Here is a 25,556-nt window from a genome sequence, read left to right on the forward strand (position 1 = left end):
TGATTTTCTGTTCATGTATATTATAAATTGCTTCACTGCCTACTGACAGGGACCCACTTATTCCAGAGAATGCATTTCTCAATGATGCAAAGCATCAGATAGCACAGATAAGGTATTGTCCTTGATTTCCCTGACTGAAATTTCATGAGGAAATTAGGTCAACAGAATGTAATTACCTACACTGAAACCTCCTAAGGGCACTGGGTAGAGCTGTGCAAATGACTGATTATTTTGATTTGTTTACAGGAGCAAAAAAAATCAGAGGAAAAATTCAGTTTGAATAGAACAAATTGATTTCTTGTTCACCCTGAATTGAAATGTTGTTGGTGCTAAGCTGGTCTTCATAGCTTATTATGAGAATTAAAATAAGATTGATTTTATATTTTTTTAACTAAAAATCAGCTCTCAAATTTAACATTGCCATTAAGTCCAGCAGCATCTGAAGAGGAAATTCCAGGCTGATCAGAGTGAGCTCTCTGGGTGCACTTCTCTCAGAACACAAAGTCCCTTTTCTACCACGCTGGGTTTCTTGGAGTTTTTTTTCTGGAGGTGACTAATGCAGCTTCGGTTACTTTTTATCTGTGAGGCAGCTGAGCCTTGCCTGTTTTTCTGATCACATAGACTGCCTTCCAGACTGGGAGCCCAACTGTAGCTTTTCTGTTCAGCATAAAGGCACTGAAGATTCACTATTTTTCATCCATGAAAAAAAAAAAGGAAAACAAAACAGAAAACCAAATAAAAATTTAGTCTTAGTTCCTCTTATAAAGGCATCATCAGGAAGTATTTTGTCCTTCAAAAGATATCTTTTTTTTTACTAACACATAATTAGTTAAACCCATGTAATTACAGAATCACAGAATGGGTAGGGTTGGAAGGGACCAGTGGAATCATATGGTCCAACCTCCCTGCTCAAGCAGGGTCATCTGAGAGCACTCTGCACAGGATTTCATCCAGACTGTTCTTGAGCATCTCCAGTGAGGGAGACTCCACAACCTCTCTGGGCAATCTGTTCCAGTGCTCAGTCACTCACACAGTGAAGTTCTTCCCCATATTCAGGTGGAACTTCCTGTGCATCAGTTTCTGCCCATTGCCTCTTGTCCCATGGCTGGGCACCACTGAGAAGAGCCTGGAAACCTCCTCTTGACACCCTGCCTTCAGATACTGACAGACATTGATGAGGTCTCCTCTCAGCCATCTCGTCTCAAGGCTGAACAGGCCCAACTCTCTCTAACTCCTCGTTAGCAATGCTCAAGTCCCCTGTCTCCAGTTCCCTAATCTAAGGGACAAAGAGAGTTCTTTGTGCCCAGCTCCAAGGTATGCAAGGTATGGCCACACACCAGTGTTCTCCTCTGCAGACAGCCAGATGTTCCATTGGCTGGCCAGGCAATCCTCCAGTGAAGTTTGGGTCATAACAAGAGTTGGCATAAGGAGCTAAAAGATCTCCTGATATAAGCAGCTGAGTAAATAATGTAAATAATGTAGAATTGGGATTATGGACTCATCTGAATTTTAAATCTGATTTTTTGATCTGGTTTTTTAGCTCTTCTTCTAAGTGCCCATTTTTAACATGATCACTGCTATTCTCATCTTTGGTATTACTAGGTGACAAAATGTATCAGTAAGTTGACTCCATAAGTTTTGTGATTGAAGTTAATATCAATACAGAAGTTGAACTTGGCTCAGCATGTGTTCTGCTTTTGTATATAATTTTTTTAACTATACCCATGGCTGGAAATATAAAAACCGTTTTTAAAGCCCTGTGGGAATGAGCTTAAGAATGTGGTACACTTCACATACTTAATAGACTGTAGTCTTGTTAATCTATTGCTATAGAAAACACATTGTAAGATGTTAAGTGAATTCTTGTATTCTAAAAATATTTTTCTGAATTTCTCAGAACTCAAAGGTCTCATTGAATTTCCAGTGCCATGTACAGAATAGCCAAGAGAGGCATTCTAAACTTACTCTTCTCTTTCCACAGGCTGCTTTTCTGGAGACAGTGATCACTTTTTGGCAATTCATCAGCGAAAGAGTGGAAAACCTGTGTTTATTTATCACCATGTGGAGAGTGTGGAGAAAAGTTTGGATACAGACAGCTATAAGGATTCCAAACAAAATTTCCGTTCTTCTTCCCACACCAAAATAAGCAAGTTGCACCCTGCAATAATTGTTAAATCAGCCTTCCCCAGGTCTGTTTATGACCCATCCCTCAATCTCTTAGCAATGACTGGTCAAGATTTGGAAGTGGAGAATCTTCCCATTCCTACAACGAATGTGATTATTGTGGTAAGTGACTTTTTATGGGTTTTGGAGGGGTTTTTTTGGAATAAATTTTTTAGAATAAATTTTTATTTTTTAGAATAAATATGCCTGTATTTAAATAAAGACAGATTGCAACTTTGGGTAGCCTGACTGATCATCTAAATCCAAATAATGACCTCTTATCTTAAATTTCTTCACTTTGGTGGAATTTACATTTATATAATCACACTCTGATTAACAAACAATCTGGTGGACCAGTGCAGAAAATGGCCTCTCTGTAGGTAAAGATCTTACCTTTCCTCAAATGCTGTTGATCCTCTTGTCTTGACTGATGTTTGCACGGTTTTTTCTGGATAGGCTTTAAACTTATTCTGCATAGGTCACAAGAAAATGTACTTCAGAGAACTATTCTACAGAGGCAGTGAGGTTTTAAAAGGGTGACATAAAGGTTTCATTCACTTCTGTTCCTCAAAAAAAAAATTCTGTTTCTTGCAAAGAGTAAGAACTTTGTTGGTGTATGCACTTCTTCTGGGACACAAGGATTGGGGACCCTCCAGTGTCAGTTAATTCTTTGTGTGAACTTTCCCATTCTGAGGATGATGATGGCCGTGCTCCCTCCTGCAGGGAAGGGCCTGTCAGTTTAACCATATCCTGGTGCTGCCCTGCTGCATCCTCACCCTTCAGGCCAGTGGAGCAGCCTGCTGTCAGGAGAGCTGTCCTTGGTGGGGTGCACGGTACAGTCTGTATGTGTTCTGCACAGACACTGCTTTCCTCACCCCCATGCGTGGGCAGCTCTTCTTGATTCCTGGAGGGAAGAAGAGCCACTTGTGCACTCATTAGAGGGAACTAAAAAAGATTAAAGTGAAATCTGTAAATTGCTTGTTTCAGAGGAAGATGAGAGATTAAAAGAAAATGGACTTTACAAACAAGGAAAAAAGAGCACAGAACACAAGAGCATGTTAGCACAGCAAGTGTTTCAGAATCCCATAGGAGTTCTCTGTATGGTACTCTAGAGATCTGCCCTCATGAATGCTCCAAGTGCAATAGAGTAGTGACAATGAAAAGAATAATCAGGGTGAAAGAAAAAGATGGTAGTAGTTTTATTTGCCCATTATTAGTTTTAGCAGATAAAAAGTACTGTCAGGGAACTAGGTTCAAAAAGCTGTGCTCTGGACTTGCTGCATCCCATACAAAGAAGACCTCCTCATCTGAGTTTATATGGCTAGCACTGTTAGTGTACTAGCTGTGTGGAAGTATCCATATCAGAGCAAAATAAGGGACTGTCAGTCTTGCTTTGCTGGGGACAGGCCAACTGCAAACAGAGTCCCAATACTGAATGGTATTGATGAAGGGAAGGAGATGCCAAGCAACTGGATGTATCTATCCTCAAAGCTAGCCTAACCAGCAGGGCTGACTCTGTAGTGAAGGTACCTGCTCCCTTCTTTCCAGTGCAAGCATTATTTCACTTCTACTCAAGGTGTAGAAGTTCCTTTCTATTAGTGCAAGGAACTCAGAATAGGCATGGCCCTGCTTTTTTTTTCATTAGATGACATTGTTACCTATGAATTGTTGTTTTACTAAGGTTTTGCACAGTTTTGGAGTCCCATGGTCCTCAAGTAGTAATGGAAGAATCCTGCAAAATATTCTAGGGCTACCCTGATTTTAGCTGACTGGCTCTGTGCCTGCATTAAAAGCTAAATGAGGCAGATTTTCAATTGGCAGATAAATTCACATTAAAAAAAGGTCCATTAAATCTGTATTAAGTTCTCATTAAGTGGCTTTGGTCTGAGGCTTTGCTACTGCATTTCTAGGATGGAACTGCTGCTCTGAAGCCTTCTGTTCTGGCTGAGAACCATATGTGCTTTAAGGGGAGGTATAACAGCATGAGCTAATCATGACATGAAAGCTGTTTATTGCTTGGGTTCTTCAGCTGTCTCTGGGTGTGCTGAAGGACAGTGGTTTTGGTTTATTTCTAATGTCATCCTTTCAGAAAAAGCCTTTGGGGAAGCATATGTTTGAGGCCAAAGTGCTGTGAGTCAGGCAGTGCATTGGACTAATCCCACCCTCAGAATTTTGAAGATGCCTTCTTTAAAAGGGCAGCTGTCCCACAGCAGAGTGGTTGCCATCATCCAAGCACAGCCCTGCTCTTTCCAGGCTTCTGTATTTCAACATTCTGTTTCTCCCTCTTGAGTGTCACCTGAAGTAGATTGTAGTGTTAATGTAAGGGAAGCTGGTTTGTTTTGAATTGCATGTGGATCGTTCCCTCTTTGTTTTGAATTAGCACTCACTGCCTGTTGCTGCTTTCTGGTTTTTAATATGTAGGGCAAGTGTGAGTGTTTGTTGTTTTGCCCTGGCTGACCCTTTTTGTTCCAGCCTTTAGCAATGTTGCTGGTTGCTCAACTTGAAAGAGCAGTTGCTACTGTTGGTGCTTCCTGTAATCCAGTTATATGATTGGTGCACATTGTGATTTACTATGAAAGCCAGCAACTTTTTTTTTATTTAATAAATCTATGCTCTGTTAGCTCTGCAGAGGAGAGGAAACTGAATTCAAGCTAATTTCAGTGACTTAAGGTCCATTTTCTTCATGATTAAAGTGGAAAGGCAGGGTGAGTGGATGCCTAGTGCAGAACTATTACAAGGTTGCATTTTTTGCTAAGGACTAAACCATCTGACAAGGAAAATGTTGCCAATGCCCACCAGAGTGCTATGAAGCCAAGAATTCTGCAGGTGTTTTGTCAAAAAGCGATGTTTTGTGACTCTAACAATAAAGAACATGTTAAGTAATTTTACTGAAACTGGGGACAGTGTAGTTCTTGTTTGCCTAAGTGAGGAAGAGGAGGTATTTATTTTCTGGGAGGGAGTTTTATATAATGAAAGGCAATCACATTACTTGATATTAAGTTCCTTTGTTTGTGTGTATGTGTGTGTGTTGGTGTTCAGTTCACTTTGTTTATTGAAGGAAGTAAGGACAATTCAGAGCTCTTAGAGGCATTTTGACTGTTCTATAAATGCCTTAGTGCTTACCCATATGTTCTGTTTAACTGTCTCTCTAGATGATGTGAGACTAAGTCATCTGAAAATTGCTTGGATAACATACAGAGTTACATAATTTTTTGTAATACTTGAATTTTCTATTTGAAAGCTTTTATTTCAGAATTATTTTATCTGTATTTCAGAAACCATATACTCATTGAAGGTATTAGAGAATTATTAGTGCAGTGAACAAGTTCTCAAAATGTTTATTTATGTTTATTCCAAGTCTTTGCAATTCTGAATATAAGAACCACAAAGGTCAAGACAGTACATGGAAAGTGAGAACAGAATGTGGATAATCACTTATGATAGAAAATACTGTCTAACATACTATTTAAAAAAAGCCAAAATACAGACATATAAAAACTTGAGAGAAAAGCAGTAGCAAAGGTTTCAGCTCAGACTAGGTCTAAATTATTACCTCATGGATATTCTAAAGCATCATCCCTTGTAACCTGATGTAGTTTGGTCTGTCCAAAGCCTCTCAGGCACACAAGTGTATTGGACCAAGATTGGACCAAGGTACTCAGATGCTTTTATCACTTGCATCCTGTGAAGTGTTTCAGAAATGTAAAGGTAATACACTTGCTCAATATATCAAAATTTTCCCTTTCACACCTCATTCTTACTATATACCTTCTTATATAAATATGAAATCTGTTTCTTTTTCTCTTGCTTAGAAATTCCACAGTGCTGTACTGTAGCTAAAATTCAGCTCATCTCTTTTGTTTGATTTGCATGAGTGTTACTGAACTGAATTGATTTAATTAGTTTCTTTCAGTTAATGTCAATGGCACATATGATTCACAGACAGCCATACAGAGCTTTTCTTTGCCTTTTTCACAGCATTTTGTGTAGGGTTGTATTCCTCAGAGCTATAGCTTTCCCATATCATCACATTTATTTGGTCTCAATATTTGAACTATTTACTTTCAAGCATGCTGAAGAGCACAATTAAGAACTTCAGGTGCTACTACTTTGAGAGAGGATTCAGTGGAAGAATAAAGCACAGCAACATATGTATCTGTAATAGATATTCATGTGGAAACCAGATATTTGGGCTGGTATCTATTAAGATATCTAGCATGTTTCTAAACACTTTCTGGATTCCTAGGGAGTTAATATAGGTTGGAGACCATATCCAATAGGCAGACTAGATGTGATCATACTGATCTGGAGATTAGTACTGACATGAACCATTTCCACATCAGTTTTCTCTCAGCCACAGAACAGTATCAGATGCATTTAATCTCCTAGTATAACACAGCCTAGATACCTGCTTCAGGGTGAGTTCCCTAATTCCACATGCCTGTAGTGACAAGATTCTTATTGATGAATGATAATGGGTGCTTAGGCAGAGCTGCACACTGACTACCTATTTGTATATACTCATACACACACACAGACATTTAGTGACATCTTAATCTGGAGTTGATCCCAGCTTAAACAACACATTTTTTTGTTGAAATAATGTGGAAATCCTTTCCAAATCTGGTCACAGTTGAAGTAGGTGGGCTTCTTCTGGGTGGTTTGGGTATCTGAAAACCATGTGGCTGTGAAACCACAACAGAACTGCTTTTACACTTACGTCACATTCATCCCACAAGTACTGCTGTATTTCTCTTATATAACTTTCTTCATACTACATACTCAGAAAAGATGCATCTTTTGCTCACTTGATGACATGGCCTTAGATGTATAAGTTTATTTCTCCTTTAATTCCCCATATCCTGATGTGTCAGGTTTAGTTTCCAGTGTCAAAGCCCAGAATTTGTCTATATTATTTGTTACTAAATTTTATTTCATCTTCCCACACCTCTTTTCTGCTGGAAATGTCTCTTTTTCTAATACTTTGTGCTCTTTATGAAGTCATGGCTTCCATGTGAAATGTCGTCTCTAAGTTCCTCTAGGAGCCCACAAGGCATCCACTTGCTCCTTCCTTGAAAATACCAGTGAGACAAGGGGAGCCACACTACTATATTCCCTTTCTGCTGAGCATTGCAATTCTCTCCACTGACTGGATTTGTTTGGGGGGGCCATAAGAAGAACTCTATTAATAGAACCTGATAAAAAGGTGGGGGCATCCAATGTTTACAATTATTTTCAGTCCAAAAAATGTCTTCCCTAGTGCGGCCTCTTTTGTGAAGACATTTAATGTAAATTTCCTTTCATGAACAAAGAGCACTATGGAATTTCCATAATTTTGTGGAATTTATTTTTTACTTTTCTTTAAATGAAAAATGGATGTTTCTTCTCACTGGCAGTTTGGTAATACAAGATGCCTTCTTTTTCAAGGCTAAGTCACTGAGTCTTACTGAATGAGAGGAGTAGGATAGAGAGAGCCCTCCGAGTCACAGCGCAAAGTTGTCTGTGATCTTTCTGCATGCCAGAAGCTAAGTGACCTTCTGAGAATCCCTTGCAAGACAATAAGATGCTCTGATAATGTTTTTTCACTTATAGCTTTTTTCGCTTTTTCCCCAGCTGTCCGCTTTACTGACTGCTTTTTCAGAATCTCTTTTTTATTCTCTTTCCTGAATACCATGCCTTGACATAAGAGGAAGTCTCTTCCTTTCTTCAGTTCTCTTTGTTAGGAACTCTTCCATCCCTCGTGTCAGCATCTGCTGGCTCAGCATCCACCCCCAGTTAAGTGGCCCAGTAAGGCCATGCTGAACAATCAGTGAAGGTATCTTGAAATGTTACAGTCTCAGTCTGATAAATATGCATAGGAGTCTGTGAGAAGTGTCGATAGCTAAGCATGATCCATTTGACAGAAATTTAGGATTACTTTTAGGATACCACAGAATAAAAGTAATTTTCTTTGGGACCTAGAGAATGGAAGAGGATTAGGGGTGTTCTTAAAAAAGAAGAGGCACAGTTTCTGAACCAAATGATTTGATGCTTTGCATCATGTGTTGCATGATATGTTATACTACGGTCAATTTGAAAGTTATTCAAAATGGTAGGTTTATCATCCCATCAATCCTGTACAATAATGCCCTGATTTTGACTGGCATAGATGTAAACATATGTATATGTAGTTCTATGCATTTCTAGATGTGATTATGCTATATTGCAATAATAGAAGTGACTAAGGAGCTGCTTTTTTGAATACCATGCCTGACCCTGGGGTCTCAGCCTTTAGTCTGTCAAATTCTGACTCAAAAAACCCCATTTTCCTGTGTGTGTGGACAGATCATGCACAGTTTGGTGCTGCAACTCAGAGGGCTCTCTGCATCCTACTCCTCCTGGTTAATAAGAGTACCCTAAGCTCAATCCCTCTGTAGACATTGTGAAGAGATGGTCAAAATACTTTTGAAAGTACATTAAGCTAAAACAATGGATTGAAAATAAGGCAAAAAATATGAGTGAGGAGAACAAGTAGTCCATAAATGACAGGTCAATCAGTGCTGGGGCAAACAGTCAAGCTAACTATCTATGAAATATAATGAAAAGTCAAATGTCATGTTTTGTCACTGAACATCTGTTATGGCTGGCCTAAGAAAGGGGTTGGCACTAGCCCAGGCCAAGGAGGCATAAATAGAAAATCATGTCTCTGCAGTAACTTCTCAAAGGAGCTTTCTGAGGTGTAAGATCTTAGAACCTAGTGAGGTATCAGCTGTATCCATATCCATTTCCAGGTCATGTATTTGTGCAATACTTGGAATAGCAGAGGATGAGTGCCATGCTGTTAGTGAAATTTTAAGATCTTATTATAATTACAGCGCTGAATTGTTAACAAGCTCTAAATGTTGGTCACACGTTTCAAGAGTGGGCAGTATCAGCCAATACACTTAGTGTGATTGTTCTAATCACTGTTGTGTCTTTTTACATTGTGACCCCAAATATCAGGTTTTCACAGTATTTTGCTCCTAGACTCAAGGCCACCTTCTTGTGAGAGATTGATGCTCGCCATTACTCCTTAAGTTATTATACTCGACATAACATATCTGCAGCAAGCCCTGCAAATAGACCTAGTAGCCTGCAGCCCTGTCATTCTGGATTTTGTTTGCACAAAGAAATCTAGAGAGTCTGCATTAGTTGGCCTCATTTGCTTTCTGCTTCCCTCTGTGCACTTCAGTAGGGATAATTGCATACTGAACCATTAGCATGGTATTGTGTTTGCTGTCAGTCTTTGTGGAAAACAGGAATGATTGCATTAGGTTGGTTGTAACATGCTCTAAAACCTCCTTAAGGCACTTTTTTTCATCTGATTTGCAAAATGTTAAAAGAATGTTAGTAGGATATTCAGCAACCTAGTGCTTTGATTGATTATCTTACTGAAGGCAACTTTGGGGGTGCTTTTGTAACATTCAGTGGGATGTTGCACAAAAGCTGTTCATATCTTTCACAAATTGCCCATATCCTCTTCAGTCACAGCGTTCCTTTTCCTGCATTTTTAGTGAAGGGAAGATGTTTCTTGAAGTCATTTAATTTTTTTTCAAAAGCTGCACTGTTTAAATCAAAAGGGGATTTCAGGAGCAGGCATGTTATATGTTTTTAAACTAAAGCCTAAACTGCCATTGACAGTTAGCCTTGGGCAGTTTCTCTAAAGGAAGTGTCAGCTATTCCATATTTCTTTCAAGTGTGTGTTCATGTTACTGGCCAATCCCAGCTATAAATTAAATTCTGGTGTGTAGCAGAATAGAATCTGCTTATGTTATCCCATTCTTCAAATATGTGAATTTTGTCCTCTAGGAAAAATCTTTATTAATTGATAATTTTAGATTTTTTTAAAGCATTTCTATGAAATTAAATTCAGATACAGCTGCAGCCAAAGCAAAGATCTTCAGTGTTACTTAGGCTCTTTACCCAGGTGTAGGAGAGCTGCCTTAAAGCCTTGTTTTAAAGGAGGTAGGGGAGAAAACTGAATTTGAGCTGTTTCTCATTTCACATGATCTAGTTGCTTAGCTAAGGGGTAGAGAGCACCACTTTTCTCATACTGTCAGATGAAATTATTTGTTTGCCCAAATCACATTGTTTCAAGTAACTGAAAATTCAGGGAAATATTGTTCTTGAGCTGATCCAGTACAAATATCTTGTATGTGTTTTGATTTGTTCTCCAAAAGAGGCAACCCTCCCCGCCCCCAAACAAAGCCCCCCAAGACCCCCCAGCCTTGTTTCTTACATGGCCCCATTTATTCCTCAGACTGAAGAAGGCTTCTATACTGTTTCTGTGCCATGCTGTACTGGATTCCAGAAGACACAGAGATTTAGAGAATAGTGGAAAGTCTTTGTCTTTTTTATGACAGTGTCCAAACTGCACTTTGGTTGTTTTGGCATTTGAGTTCAGAGGACTCCTCAGTGGTTGGAATTGCACTGACTTCATTACCTAGAACTGTACAGACATGCTTGGACTTCAGACGTTCAGGAGGTTGCTCTACCTCTATCAATGTTCTCTTTTCCTCTTACAAGTGAGTGGAAACCTTGTACTACTGCCTAAATTGGACTAAGGAAAGGGGAAGTTTCCTGGCAAGCAGAGTTACAGGTGCCGTCACTAGATTCACACATTTTTATGTTCAAAATCATAAATAAGCTAGATGGCCCTATTGGGATCATGAGACCCAGCAATAGAAAATTGGTGACTACTACCCACAATAAATCTATGCATCGTGTTGATAATGTTCAGGAATAAAGAATCCAGAAGCATTTAAAAATTCTTTTAGCACCCTCAGAGAACTATTTTTGTGAAATCTCAAGTCCCTTACAGAAACATTTAAAAGGCAGATAAAGGGCACTCAGATAAAAGACAGCAAGACAGCATGTGTTTCCTTATCAGTCAAAGTTTTGTTGGATCTGGCAGTTCAGCCTCTGGAATAATCCTTCTGGTTCTTCACTTCTGACTTTGTTGTTAGGAAAAGTGACAGCTTCTATAAAGTTTCTTAATAGATGGTTCATAATGTGCTCCTATGTGTAACCCATTAAATATTAAGCCTTCTAAAAACTGCTTTTGAAAAATAATTTAAAAACACATTATTTTTCTATTATCATGACATTAATATGTGATATTTTAAAACACAGTTTTAAATTTTGGAATAAGCCAAACAATACCAAACAATATTTTGGAGCAGAAGATGGTCATCTGAATTTACTTTTTAAAATGCTTCCTAGTTCTAGCATTTCTGCACTTTGGCATCTCTTTTGTAAAGAATAAATACTGGATTCTGAAATTAAATGCACAGGCTCAGATGATACTGGGGTTTAAATGTGATAGCATAGCTCTCAGGTGAAGGATGTTTTTTCAGTCACCTCAATATCAAACTGGTACATGGAAAGGGAAGTAAGCAGAGAGGTACAAATTCTTCTGTCTTTTGTCTTGTTGCTGAAAGCATTAAAGTGGTGTTCACTGTCCTCCCTTTGAAGGTCAGCCATGACTGACGATTTGTAATGGAGCTAATTCTTACTTGTCTCTGCACCACAATGAACTGGTGGACAATACTTTTAGTGGTTACAGTGCTTTAAATTGAGTATAGGATAGATGCATCATGAAGAATGTCGGGCTATATATGAGAACTGCTGAAATAATAGTGTTTCATAGTGTAGAAAGGTGGTAGACTGCATATGTTATGTCAATGCTTATTTAAGCATGAATTGTAACAGATTTACATTTGAACATTTTTTAGCTGTTGGAGAATAATAGTGGAACGTCTGCTTTGTACAAATTTGGATGGGATCACATGTTCTCCTTGGGAATAGTCATTGTTAATAAACAATGCACAGAAATCAATGACAATGTAAATGAATTTTTTTCATTTAAAATATACTAAACTAAATTTATACAATGCCACAGATTGAAATGAATTTCATTTTTTCCCCCATTTTTCTGTTGGTACTTTCAAAAGTACCTTGAGCACGTCCAGAGGAGGGCAACACGGCTGGTGAGGGGCTAGGAGCACAAGCCCTGTGAGAAACAACTGAGGGAGCTGGGGGTGTTTAGCCTGGAGAAAAGGAGACTCAGTGCAGCTTCCTGAAAGGTGGCTGTAGTCAGGAGGGTTGGTCTCTTTCTCCAGGCAGCAACTGACAGAGCCAGAGGACACAGGCTTAGGCTGCGCTAAGGAAAATATAGGTTGGATATTAGGAAATAGTTTTTTACAGAAAGAGTGAACTGTCTGCCTGACGAGATGGGGGAGTCAACATCCCTGGATGTGTTTAAAAAAAGACTGGATGTGGCACACATCACAGTGCCGTGATCCAGTTGAGGTGTTAGGGCTGGGTTGGGCTCAATGATCTTGAAGTTCTCTTCCAGCCTAGTCATTCTGTGTGTGAATAAAGGTTATCTTTTTGCTGGTACTAATTGTACCAGTAATCTTGTTTTCTTTTTGAAAACACACTCAGGGAAGTAAGGATCACTTCTTGTATGGTCCTGTGGTGTTCTGGCAGTGCTTACATCTTTTTGCTTTGTTTAGCCAAATTGTTGCTGATATGCTTTCTTTCTGCAACACATGGTATGTTGTCTAATTAAGAACACAGCTCTGGAGGCTACTCTTTACAAATGTATGTGATATTTCAATTTCATGTTTTAACAGTTTACTTTCAGGTACTGTAACATGTGGTCTTAGAGTGGTGCTGTTTTCTGAGCTGTCAGTCCTTTAAAACATAAATGTTTTGGATGAGTGGAAGAATGACCTGAAGTACTGCACTCTTAGAGCCTTTCTGTTCTTTAGGCAAAGTAAAGTTGCAGCAGTGTAGAAATTATATTCCTTGTTTTAGGCTGAAGATGAAAAATAAGCAGACATTGTCCCCCAAAACCTTTGTCACAGACTTTCTCTGAAATGGGGTTACAGGATGCTGTGGCTCTGCCTAATTAGCTACAATAAAAGTGTGTTCATGCAATAGAAATTAACTTGAAAATTAAAAATACTCCCCTTTCTCCCCCCTCCTTTCTGTTTCAACTGTAGCTACATTAATTAAAGACCTCTCCCCTTTCTCCCTTGGCTACTCTGACATATACTTAATTTTAAGGGCATCTGGACTGACCCTGGTAGCATCCCTGTTAAAGGGAGGCTGTGGTGGGAGAAGGGAGGTGGTTAATAGCTGTAGGAACAGCCCTCTGACATGCTGTATACATTTGTGGTTGGGAACAAATGGGAGTTGGGCAAAGAGGGAATGATAAACTGCATCTGTAAAAGACCACACAAATAATGAAATAGCAAGAAATCTCTAGAATGCTGATCAATATATTAATCTAAAACAAAATAAAACAACAGCAACTGACAACAGGTAATAGAGCAATAATTTAATAGATAGATATATGATTTGAAATCCATAGACTAAATAAAAAATCTGATTGAGGCTTAAATTTTTAAATATACTTTGTAAGAATCTTCCTGAAAATGGATATAAACTTTAATGAAATAACTGTAATGTGAGGCTTTTGGTAATGAATGAATTAGAAAACCATATGGATGCATTAAGTAGAATAATTAATGTACCATACACAAAAGTAGGACATCCATAAATCATTTATGATGTCCTCTTCATCAGTTCTTGTCTCTTTGAGTCTTAATTGAAATCCAGGATAGCTGGATATTAGAAAAACTAGATTTTCTAGCCAGATAACAGACAACTTTCATTAAAACATTAATTAATTTTAGAAGGCTGAGGGCCTGATCCATTAAAAATACTTGCAGAACAGTGCTACTTTAGTAATGTTTGGGAGTTTTTTTTCTATTTTAATTATGCTCTTCCTCTGGTCAATGCAAGTTGTGTTCTACTTTAACTTGCTCAGAAAGCATGATGGAATACTGCTGTGTTTGTAGAATTAACTGTTGAATTTCCCAGACAATTCCAAATGCTTCTACTGACTGTATGGTAAAGTTACAAAACTGAGGTAATCTATTATTTACAGTGACTGTCAGTGAGCCTTCTCTTCCAAAGGCAGAGATTCTGAGGACCTTTTTAGGCAGTTCATTCTACGCCCACTCCTTCATGACAGTAGGAGCAAGGGAACACTGAAGAAAATACTTTTTTGTGGTTTTTTTCACTTTTCTTGTATTTAAACATAATAATTTAAACTCTCATTTTATCATCTTTAATAGTGATCTAATTTCATTACTAAAATGGCCAAACTAAATGTTTTGTAATACAAAATGAGAACATTTTATAAATGCTGAAATCAATGTAAGACTTGAGCTACAAGCTTATTCTGCCAAAGAGGTACACCTATGGCAAAATGATCAGGATTGTTTTGATAAAATACTTAAAGAAAAATTTTAACCAGGAAACGGATTTACACTATTGGTCCTAAAAATATACAAAGTTCAGTCTGTCAATAATATTATATAGTTAGAATAGTACATCTTTGTTGTGGTGATAAATATGCTACAAAAAAGTAGAGATAGGCAGTTTATTTTCAAGTGCCATATTTATTTCTGTGCAGGTGTTATGAGTAGGATGTTTTTATATTCAATTTTTCTTTATTCAAAGTAAGGAACTAAAGAATGTTGTAGATAATGAAAAAAACTCTTATAGCGTTATGTAAAACTATGATAGAATATATTAAGGCCATCACAGAATTACCTGGGCTGGAAAAGAGCTCTGAGATCATCAAGTCCAACCTATGATATAACACCACCTTGTCAACCAGACCATGGCACTGAGTGCCACATCCAGTCTTTTCTTGAACACCTCGAGGGTCAGTGAGTCCGCCACCGCCCTGGACAGCACATTCCAGTGCCCAGTCACCCTTTCTGTGAAGAACTTTTTCCTTATGTCCAGCCTAACCTTGCTCTGGTACAGCTTGAGTCTGTGTCCTCTTGTCCTGTTGCTGGTTGCCTGGGAGAAGAGACTGACCTCCACCTGGTTACAGCCTCCTTTCAGGTGGGTGTAGAGAGTGAGGAACATGGAGTGGATGTCCTGGGCACAGAGTTAGGTCACATCTTTCAGGGCTTGCTATCTAGGGCATAGCACAAGAGCACAGAGCTGGCCATCTCTAACAAAAACTTCCCTTAGAGTTCCAGTCCTGGGGAATGTATTGCAGAGTGTAAGGAGCATCACTATCAATACTGAGTTATGGAATTAAGGAGGAAGTATTTTACAGAAAGAGTGGTCAAATACTGGAATCATCTACCCAGAGAGGTGGTGGAGTCACCATCCCTCGATGTGTTTAAAAAGAGACTGGATGTGGCACTTGGTGCCATGATCTAGTTGAGGTGTTAGAACATCGGTTGGACTTGATGATTTTAAAGGTCTCTTCCAACTTAGAAATTCTGTGAAACTGTGAATCCCTCTGACTCTGAGCTACTAATGCCTAAGGGCAACTTTGGTGTCTCCATATTCATATGCCCTTAAACTGATGATCAAGGACAGCTTGAACACTGACTGTATTTCCAAGCCAGACTTGAATGTTCCCAGTTGTCAATGCCACAGTCAAGCCCTTTCTCTTGTTCTCATGTAATTGATATTTCTTCTTCTGCAATGCCACCAGTTTATTTGACTGACCAGCCAAGTCTGTTCAATGTTTCTCAAGGCTTTCTCTTGGCCCACATCAAATTCACTTTTGCTTTCTACCATTATCTTTTAGTGAGTTGTAAAATAGGCTCAGCATAAAGCTGCAGGGTGTTCCAGGGGCTAGTCAGAATTTCCTTGCATGACCTGTTTGACTCATGGGGTGCCACTTGTCCAGACTTCTGTTATGAGCACAGCCCTTTAAATTAATTTCATTAAAGGTAAGAAACTTTAAACAAAAAAACCCAGTGCTTTTGGTATGCTGCATATTCATATTTTCTGATCAATCACTGAAGAAATTAAATGCTTCAGAAAGACATATCTGTTGGTTAAAAGGACAGTTCAATCAATGTGGCCTCATTAATGTCTCATGTGTTGCCAGTCCCAGTGATCCTAGCCTTTGTCAAGCAAAGTTTGGCAAATGCTGCTAGCTTTTCTTTGTGATAATGTTGTTATAACCCTTGCCATCCAATGATTGATCTTTGCTCTTTTGGCCATGTTACTACAATTGTATTTTCTTGAATTGTAATAGAAAGGAATTTGTTATAATCTTTGGCTCCAATACATAGCAATTTATTTTCTTGGCTTGTCTACAATGTTAAGCCTCTTCAACATAGACACTACATCTTTGCTTTCCTAAATGTTATTCTGCCTGGAGGCTGGCTGACTCTTTCTTTTTCTTGCCCTTTTCTTTAATTGTGGATTTCTTTCAAAATTACTTTGATGGTGAGGCACTGCAAAAATACCTTCACTTTCATATCACATCAACTGTGAAACAGCTCTCTAACAGCTCATTAGTAATAGAGGGGATCACACATTCCTTGTAGCAATTGAGCTGTATGAGCTGCTGATCAAGAACCACTGAAATGAGTGAAGTCTTCTGAGTCAAAAAACTCAAGGCAGAGGTGAAAATTAATTCCCTTTTTAGAGAATTTTGAGGTAAAAAAAACCAACCTCACTGGGATAAAATGAAACTATTTAAATCCTTTAACTGGGAGGTAAGGAGGGAATGAAAGTCAGGTATCACAAAAATCCCAAAGCTGAAGGCTACAATGAGTGCTCAGGTTCCAGCGCCTCTTTTGTCACATCCTGGTAGGAGCTGAGAGTCACAGGGGAAATTGGTTAAACCATCCAAGTCAGGTTATTTGGTGTCTTTTATTTACATTGTAGGATGGAGGTGAGGTAGGCTGATGGAGGGGGAATTTTCAGTGCATTTGAGATTGGTCTTGCCTTCAATATATGGGGGTTGCAAGGCCAAGTCTCTTTTACACGCTGAAATGTTGTGCTCTTCTTTCCAGATTGGATTTTATTTAATTAGTTCAGCTGAGTGGAATCTGTAGTGTTGTTGGAAAAAGGTTTGTCTGGAAGTCTAGTCATTAAATTTATCATGTGGCATATGAGGACAAAGCAATAACTCTTCATCCTGAAGCACATACAGATCAGGGGCCTGAGCTGGGGTCTCCCACATGCAATATAAAGCTCTACCACATATCTGTTGCTTATTCTGAAATAAATCAATCTTCTTAAGATCTTCAGTGTGTTGTTCCTTAGTGAGATTATCAGCAATATATTATTTCTCAGCAGTATAAAACTAAAAACCTGACAAGAAATTCTGGGGACAGGAACAGGAGAAAGAAGCTATTCTTAGCTGTTCTTTTGCTAACAGTCTGTACAAAATCAGGAGACAGTATATCAGCACAAGCCTCAACACAGATTATCCTGATAATTGTGATTATACTGAGTTGCTCATGCAAGATATCGACAGTAAGGAGTTTCTGCACCCTTGCTAGAGAAAAACCAAAATTAATGAAACACTGTAAAGTAAAAATTCAGATGTGTTTTTGTACAGGGAGGCAAGATCTTGTGCAGTCCATGTGCTTTCTCTGGTGAAGTGGAATTGTTTTTCAGAGGCAATACCAGATAAATTACATAAACAGAAAGGAATGAATAAAACTTTACTGTTTGAATTTTGTACACTCTGTTATTGTCTACTTTTAAAAATTGAATGTATATTCAGGAGTAATTTAGTTAAAATCATTGTCAACTAGACAATCATTTCAACCAAACTTGCATTACATTACTTCTGCATTGTTCATTCTTTCCTGAATGATATTTTCTAGTGGGACTTACAACTTAATACTGCTGATGTGAATTGATGTGAAACTTATGAAAATAAGAGTCCTAACTGCTTGAAACTGCTTTGTGTTGCCCAGCATAAAACTTGTATTTTTCTCCAGTTAATCAGGCATGTAATGTGTTCAAAAGCAATGGTTCAGAACATTGCTGCATTTTTCATACATCCTTTTTTATTTCATTCTTTTCTGTTTTAGCCAACCATTTGGTGCTTCCCACACAGTATTGTCTACCCCTTTTTACCCTTCTCTTTCATTCCTGTAATAAGTTTGCTGGAGTTCTTGTCCACTATCTAGTCTGTAGTGCCTACTGAAAACATTTGTCTCACCATCCCTTCACCTATTCCCCAGTGATTCTGTTCCTTCATCTGCTCTCTCTCTCTCACTGCTGTGTGCAAGGCATATCCTTTCCTCAGCCAACACTTCTATTGTCTTTTTTTTTTTAACATGTGTTTGGGTTTCAGGCTATGATAAGGCAAATATCTAATCTTATGCAAAATCTTTCATAATAGATTCAAACTTGAAAAAATGCCTTAAATGGCACATTTCCTTAGTCATGCCCTCATATAGCCACTGGAATTTTAGCTCTTCTTTCCTCCTTGGAATGCCTTATTGGTCTTCTGCACACTTCTGCCTGTGAACTCATCTCTTTTTCTCACACGTTATCATTCTTCTCATGCTCTACTCTTTTAACTTCTGTAAGTGTGGTCCCTTTCCTCAGGCTGTTATCAGGGTCTTGCCTTGCCTTTGCTTCTTAATCACCCTCTACTTCTGTCTTTCTTTTCACCTTTGTCTTTTGGTCCTTCCTTTAGTCTTGTAGTCTCAAACCACTTTACTTTACTGTTTTCCTCTCAATTTTCACATGTTTTGTAGCCTACACTTCTCTCTCTTCTCCCAGTAATACATGTCAAAAAACTATTTTAAAAAGCTATTTAAATTATTTCTATTAAAACCTACTCTTTGCTTAAAAAAACACCCTTTCAACACATTTCCTCCTGAATTTATGCTAAACCAATACCGTTCCCTTGGCAGTCTTCTCCTTTACTGGGAATGCGCCTTTTTGCCCAGACCTGTTCTGTTACTGGATCTCTGACAATTCTGTGGATATTGGAAATTTTCTTGAACTATAATGTCCATTTTCTCACCCTATACTAAGGCAATATGGCAGGTGTTCTCAACTCTGATATGAATTAGGTTTTTTTTGGTCTGGTGGGGTTTTGGTTTTCTTGTTGATTTGTTTGTTTGTGGTTTTGTAGTTGAGTTTTTTTGGGTTTATTTGTCTTGTTTATGGCAAATAACTGCTTTGGTTCATTGTGAGTGCACCTGTTTTCTTATTTGTTCGTGTTAAGCTGAAATAAACAATTATAGAATATTCCTGCTTTTGGTATAGGGTTGCTTTGCTTTTGCAGTGTTGCATGGACTTTTGGATTCCAGTTGCTGAAGGAATTATTTCAAAGCACTTACCCAAGTGCTCACAGACCGGGAATTAAATTATGGTATAACTAATTTCTGAAAAATCCTATTTAAGCTCATGACCAAAATATACTTTGAAGTCCAAGATAAAATTTTGCTGGTCTTGGCAAAATGTTACAGAAAATATATATTTTCACTTTGAAAAGGATATTTGCTACATGAATTGTGACTAACCAAAGATAACTTGATGCTTGCTCAAAGACAATAAAAAAGTTATCTCAGTTAAACAAAATATTAGTATAAGATTAATTTGTTGTAGGGTGTACATGTCAAAGGTTACTTAGCAACATAAAAGTATGCAGTATTTCTTCAGTGTAGGCATTGAATGGATTGAATTTGTACTCTGTAGAGTTTTGGAGGAAAAATGTCTAGTGAAAATACATCAAGTAACAATATTGTCCACCAGATGTCCCTGTACTCATAGGTGGTAATGGACAATATTCATTCACCTGTCTAATTGCTTTTATTAAATGCAATTTTCACATAGCGTATGCATTTCCCAAATCTCTGTTAACCTTGTATAATAAGACCGTGAATAACTGGCAATTTTATTAGCAGTAATTGAGAACTGTAGTAATGAAAATAAATTACAAGAATTCACTGTGAAGTTTCTACTTGCCACTCAGATTTGTGTGATTTTTCTTCTCTTGGAAAATAGTCTACCTTTATCATGTGTTGCATGGTAAAAATCATAACTATTCATCTCTTATATTTGTCATTTATATAAATTTATACATTTAAATACATTAGTCATATAATTATTGCCAAGCAATATGTTTTCATCTATCTGCCTATCAATAAAAGACTTTAAGTAACTAGAACTGAAGAACTAGTGAGTTGAAGGGTTGTGGCTTTTGTGGAGATTCCTTTTAACTTTGGTAGCTATTGGAGCAGACTTTGGTCATGGCACCTGTATTCATGCAGTGTGTTTCATTTCTGTCAGCTGCTCCCTTGGCTTGCTGTGCAGCATGTTCCAGCCAAATGCTTGGCTACCAGCTGTCCATGCGTGTTTAGTGGCTGTAGCAGGACTGTGAGGTATCCCTTCACTAGTGGGGCTTGGGCTGCTGCCCTCCAATCTGTGAATAACCATATATATACCTGACCATACCCACGGCGGCACCTGGGCGGGTCTGCCAGTGCCTGTGTGCTTTAGGCATCGTGGCTGATTTGAGGACATAACTTGAATTTTTAGTGAAACCACAATAAGGAAAGGACACCTTGTCCTCTTTCTCCCTGGCATAACTAAGCTGCCAGAAGGGCATCTGAATCCATGCTGGGAGCTGGGACCTGGCATGTCTGAGAGATCCCTCCCCAGGCATTCCCTCTGTCAGGTCTACATGGGGAGAAATCCTTGGACAGAGAGGCATCAAACATTGGTGGCAGAACCTATGTCCAAGTCTTCCTTTCGTTTTCTCTGTTTTAAGTTAACTCAAATTACAGAGATTAAATGTTACCAAATTATTATTTTATAGTTGTAATTGTGACCCATCAGATGTTTTTTTGTTTGGCAACGTATTACTTCATTAGAATGTTTAATTGTAGTGAAGGTCCTATAACCAATCTTCTGCTTTTCAGTTGTAGTTAGAAAGTTTTGCAAGATGCAGCGCCTTTAAGATTTCTGTTTAATGTGCATAAATGTATTTATGGGTATTACTGTTGTTATCTTTTGTTTCTTTAAAAAAAATGATACCTAAAAATTCCTTATCAAAGCTGGGTAAATTTGTATTGCCTCTTAATAGTGCCTTCTGATAATGATTATAGAGCAAATGATACAGGTTTTTTTTGTTGTTGTTTTTCAATGTGTTTGTGATTCCTTCTTTTATTATATGCATGTTTCCTGATCAATGAGCAGTTATATGAGCTGTAATACAAGATACATAGATTGATGTTATGGTCCAGTTCTTAAAATTATGAGAGATGGCTCTGCTCAAATTAAGGTGTAAATGAGACCATATGCCAAGGGTTTTATTTAACACTAAATGTGAGAGAGACAGAGAGAGAGGATGAAAGAGAAAAGAGGTGGAGGGGACAGAAGGAGAGTGACAAAGACAGATAAAAGAAAATATCACCACTCCGTGGATCCCACCAGCATCCTGATGATCCTCTCCATCTGGTCTTCTTGGGGATGAGGGTCCTCTTGGAAGACATAGAATCCAATGGATGAATGTATGTTGAGGCCAGGTGGATCTTGGATGGATTCTGCCCCCCCTCAGCTGCCTCTCACGGGAATGTCCCGTGGATGTGGCCTTCCCAGGGCTGGGGGTTTCACTGCTGGGTGGGTCTGTGTAAGGGAGGATGGGTGTTCACTGCCTCTGACCAGAGCTTACACCACACACCCAAAACTCTCCTCCTCCCTGTTTGTTGGGGCTTGGGGGGAAGTCTGTGCAAACCCGGCCTCTGTGGGCTAAGGCCTCCCCACCCCAAACCCAGCCAGGGACGATTTTCTGCTGGGTTTGGCTTTCTTGTGGATGCACTCTTCTCCCTGAGCCTTGTTTAGTTCTCCCTAGACCTGAGATGATTGAATGACAGTGCCTCCTTTATCTTATCTAGGCAGCTCAACTCACAGTGCAAAGGCATCTTCAGGGAGGGGTAGGCTTTGGTTTTTTGCTATTATGAGCAAAACTCCTTCATAACAATCTTGAAAGCATCAACCATGCCAGTCTCTGACAATTGATTAATCACTAGGAATTCTGTCTTAAGAGTTCTGCTGTCTGGTGCCTAAGCACTGGGAGCTTTACAAAGTAAAGCAAAAGTAGGAGCCAAGAAGGCAGGAAGGGAGTGTCACAGAACAAAATTCTAACTAATTTGGAGAAAACAAGGCACTTCTGAAAGAAGCATGCATCCTTATCTTGGTGGATGTGCCAAGAGTTTGCCTTTCCTGTATTAAGACATCAACTAACACTTCATATTTTTTACTTGAAATATATCTTATATTTATGTATATTAGTGTATATGTATGTCGAGATGGTGTATTGCATGGAAATTAAAGCATTTTCTTTTGACTTCCTGGTTGCAAAGTTTTCTGTTTCTGTGAGGCATTATTATCTCTGATGAACTGCTATCAAACAAAAGAACAAGAAAAAGTTTACTGCAATAGCCTGGTAAACAAGGCATGAAAGATTATTCCAAGTCTGAGTATTAGAAAATGCTACTCTGATTTCCAATTCCATAGACCAATTGAAATGTAATTTATTTTTTAAATCCATTTTTTCCATTCTAGATATATTTATTTTTGTTAACGTAATTTCAGTTTGTGATATACTATTTGTAAAATTAATGTAAAGAAGCTTTCAGAAATAAGGTTTAGTGAAAGTAAAAGCTTTTACATGCATTTCAGCCCAACAGAGTAAGCTAAATTCTCTTCCACTAGGCTAACTATAACTTAATCTTGTTGTGGGTTTTTTTGGTAGTTTTCTGGATTACCTCTAGCTCTTTAATCTCATGAAATATTGTCCTTACTAAACTGCTTGCATGTGTTCAGGAAAGCATTGGCTGAAAAAGAAATAGAGATGATTTCTTGCACAGCTTTATTAATTTGAATGTAGGAATGCACACCCCCTACTGTAAAGGCAGTAATGAAGTCTGATTATTTAAGTACTTGTAATTGTTATATAGATTTTGTGCTCAAAACCAGAATGAATGGTGTAAAATAGGCAAAGGTATAATAACCAAGTTGTGACTTAGCTCTATTTTAGAAATATGTTGTTAATGCTGCAATAGAATGACTCTTGACTGCTCATTACATCTCGTTCTTTTAATGACCTAAATTGCAGTTTACAATGTAGCATTGATTATTTCTACAGTGATAGTCAAGAAATATTACAATACTTGTGCTGAACTTCTATGAAGTATATTTCATACAAATATGGATACGTTTTGTTCAGCAATGGCCATTTTAAATAAAATTTCTTCCTTAACAATCTTTTTAGAGAAGTCAAAATCCTCTTACTGTGACATCTATGAATTGTGTTTACTGACAGTAACACCTGTCTATATATATCTGTGTGTGTGTGTATGTTCATAAATGCATTTGCTCAACACTATTTTATGTACTATTTTAAAGTCAAACTATGGCTAGAAGAAATGTGGAACGATTCAGCAGCTCTGAAGTATTATCTGTAAGATAATGTGTAAGATAATTTGTAAAATGCAAAAAAGATCTTAGATAATGTTTACACTATTACTTTTTTTTTTCATGCTTAGCGTACTTCCATGACTGTATGTTTTTTCTATTTCCTTGGTGTGGATGATGTTTTTTCTATTTCCTTGGTGTGGATGATGTTTTTCTATTTCCTTAGTGTGGAGTGATGTTTCCTTGGCAGGTGTGTGAAAGATGCCTGTGTGTTCCTTGGGCTCGTAGTGTTTCTGTTCTAGGTTGTACCCAGACCTGCTCTGTGTCTGTGGGGATCTGTTGAAATGTTTGGCATCTATTTGCCTGTCTCACTGAAGGAGGGAGCCAAAGGTCCCTATGGACAAAGGAGCCTATGGTTACTTGTTCAAACGGAACAGACCTTAGATAAATTGCTCCACAGGATATGGCACTGTGTTCCTTTCTACTTTGGTGGGAAATGGGTCAAGTTTAGTGTAAATTTCTGCCTGGAGAGGATGGAGATGTCAGGATGTAGGAAAATGACAGCTCCCATCCCACAGTGTGCTATTGCAGCACAGCAAATGCATGAGGAATGTAGAAGGGCCTGAATGAGTCCTGTCTGCTTATACCTTGTCATCTTGAGTCTTATTGATATGACCATGAGTATGTCATCTTGAAGCTTTCAGATTTCAGTGAGCATGGACAGCTACATTTTTGTTTTGAATAGCTGTCGAGTTTACATCTGTGGTTCCAGAATACTTTTCTGATAGTTGCTGTACTTGCTGTTAGTCAGTGTGACACTGACCTCTGCCTGAGACCTCCTTGACTGAGATTTCAGACCACTGGAGCTGCCCAGAATGCAATTATACTTTGTTTCACGTCCTGTCCTTTGCTTCTTCCCATGTGGGCATACAGCGCTCATGATATTTTTTTTTTTTTTTGGAGGACAAACCTAACTCCTGAGTGATTTTCAGAGAACTAATCTGTTTACATTTGGCTTGGCTCCATCAATGACAAACAGCATTAGGTCTATTAAATTGTACTTTGGTATTTTAGAGAGCATTTGTGCATAAGTTTTACAAAACAGTGCTTGAAGGTTGTTTACACAATAAAAAAGACAATTCTCCTAACTTAGCATATTAGTTATTTCTCTAAGCATTTGTATTGCAGTCCAGGATAGATGTAATACATTCACAAAGGCAAAGATCCAGGAAAAAAACTTTCCTTCAGCAGAGTAGCATAAATGAACAAAATGTTCCTGATTCTTTAATTGCTTTTCTTTCTATGACTTGCCATATCACATAATGACATTAAATACAACAAAAGCGCATCTGTCTGATCTTGTAACACTCATTCAAGCTTAACTCCCACATACTTCAATTTTAACCTTTTCTTTTTGATTGTGCTTCTCTTGCTAGAATAGTAGAGGTGGAATACCTGTGACAGAGGTAGTACCAGAGAGGGTGGCATGTTGTAAGAGAGGAAGAACAGTAGTTTACCTGGATAAACATGGCCATGTCAAACTGCTTGTTTGATTCAGCCTGGGGAGTAGGCTGGGAGAAGAACGACCTTTGGAGAGGGTCAAAGCTCTGTGCTGGAATCTTCTGCCTTTGGAGCAAGGCAGCTTCCCAACACACATATTTTTTTCTGACCACAACCACAAATATGCCAAGGTGCACTCATCTTTAAGAAACTATCACACTCTTAGACATTTCCATGTTTTCAGCCTCTATAAAGAGCATTCTCATGAGCATCTGATTTCTGTCTTGATCACATAGCCCTCTTGGAAACCAGAGATGCAAATAAGGACATGCCTATAGTACATATCATGAAGAACTGACTGTAAATGAGCCAGATCAGCTTTTGGAAAGTGTGCCATCATCACATAGTAGCCATAACCACGGTCAGCTTGTAAGCTTCAGGAAGCTCTTCAGGTTTCTCTACACTGCACCTCAAAATGCCATGACTTAGGAGGTGACATCTGTAGGCATTTGAGGAACAGGAAGGGACCATGTGGCCATAAAACTCTTCTGGCTCCTTAGACCAAGTGTGAATGGTGCCCAACAAATGACCTCTGAATTTTAAGATCATAAAATACTTGACAAAATAAGGCCTCTGTCATA

The 25,556-nt window shown here is 38.4% G+C and overlaps 1 protein-coding gene across 3 annotated transcripts in view; it reads left to right on the forward strand.

The window, feature by feature from the left end:
• Window positions 1-25,556, forward strand: part of PTPRR (protein tyrosine phosphatase receptor type R) — a 139,624-nt gene that overhangs the window by 12,072 nt on the left and 101,996 nt on the right. For all 3 annotated transcript variants that reach the window (XM_058022920.1, XM_058022921.1, XM_058022922.1), the window contains exon 2: window positions 1,982-2,286. In XM_058022920.1, coding sequence (XP_057878903.1) covers window positions 1,982-2,286 — 305 coding nt within the window. The remainder of the gene's footprint in view (window positions 1-1,981; window positions 2,287-25,556) is intronic.

This window comes from Melospiza georgiana, chromosome 4 (assembly GCF_028018845.1).
Source record: "Melospiza georgiana isolate bMelGeo1 chromosome 4, bMelGeo1.pri, whole genome shotgun sequence".
NCBI lineage: Eukaryota > Metazoa > Chordata > Aves > Passeriformes > Passerellidae > Melospiza > Melospiza georgiana.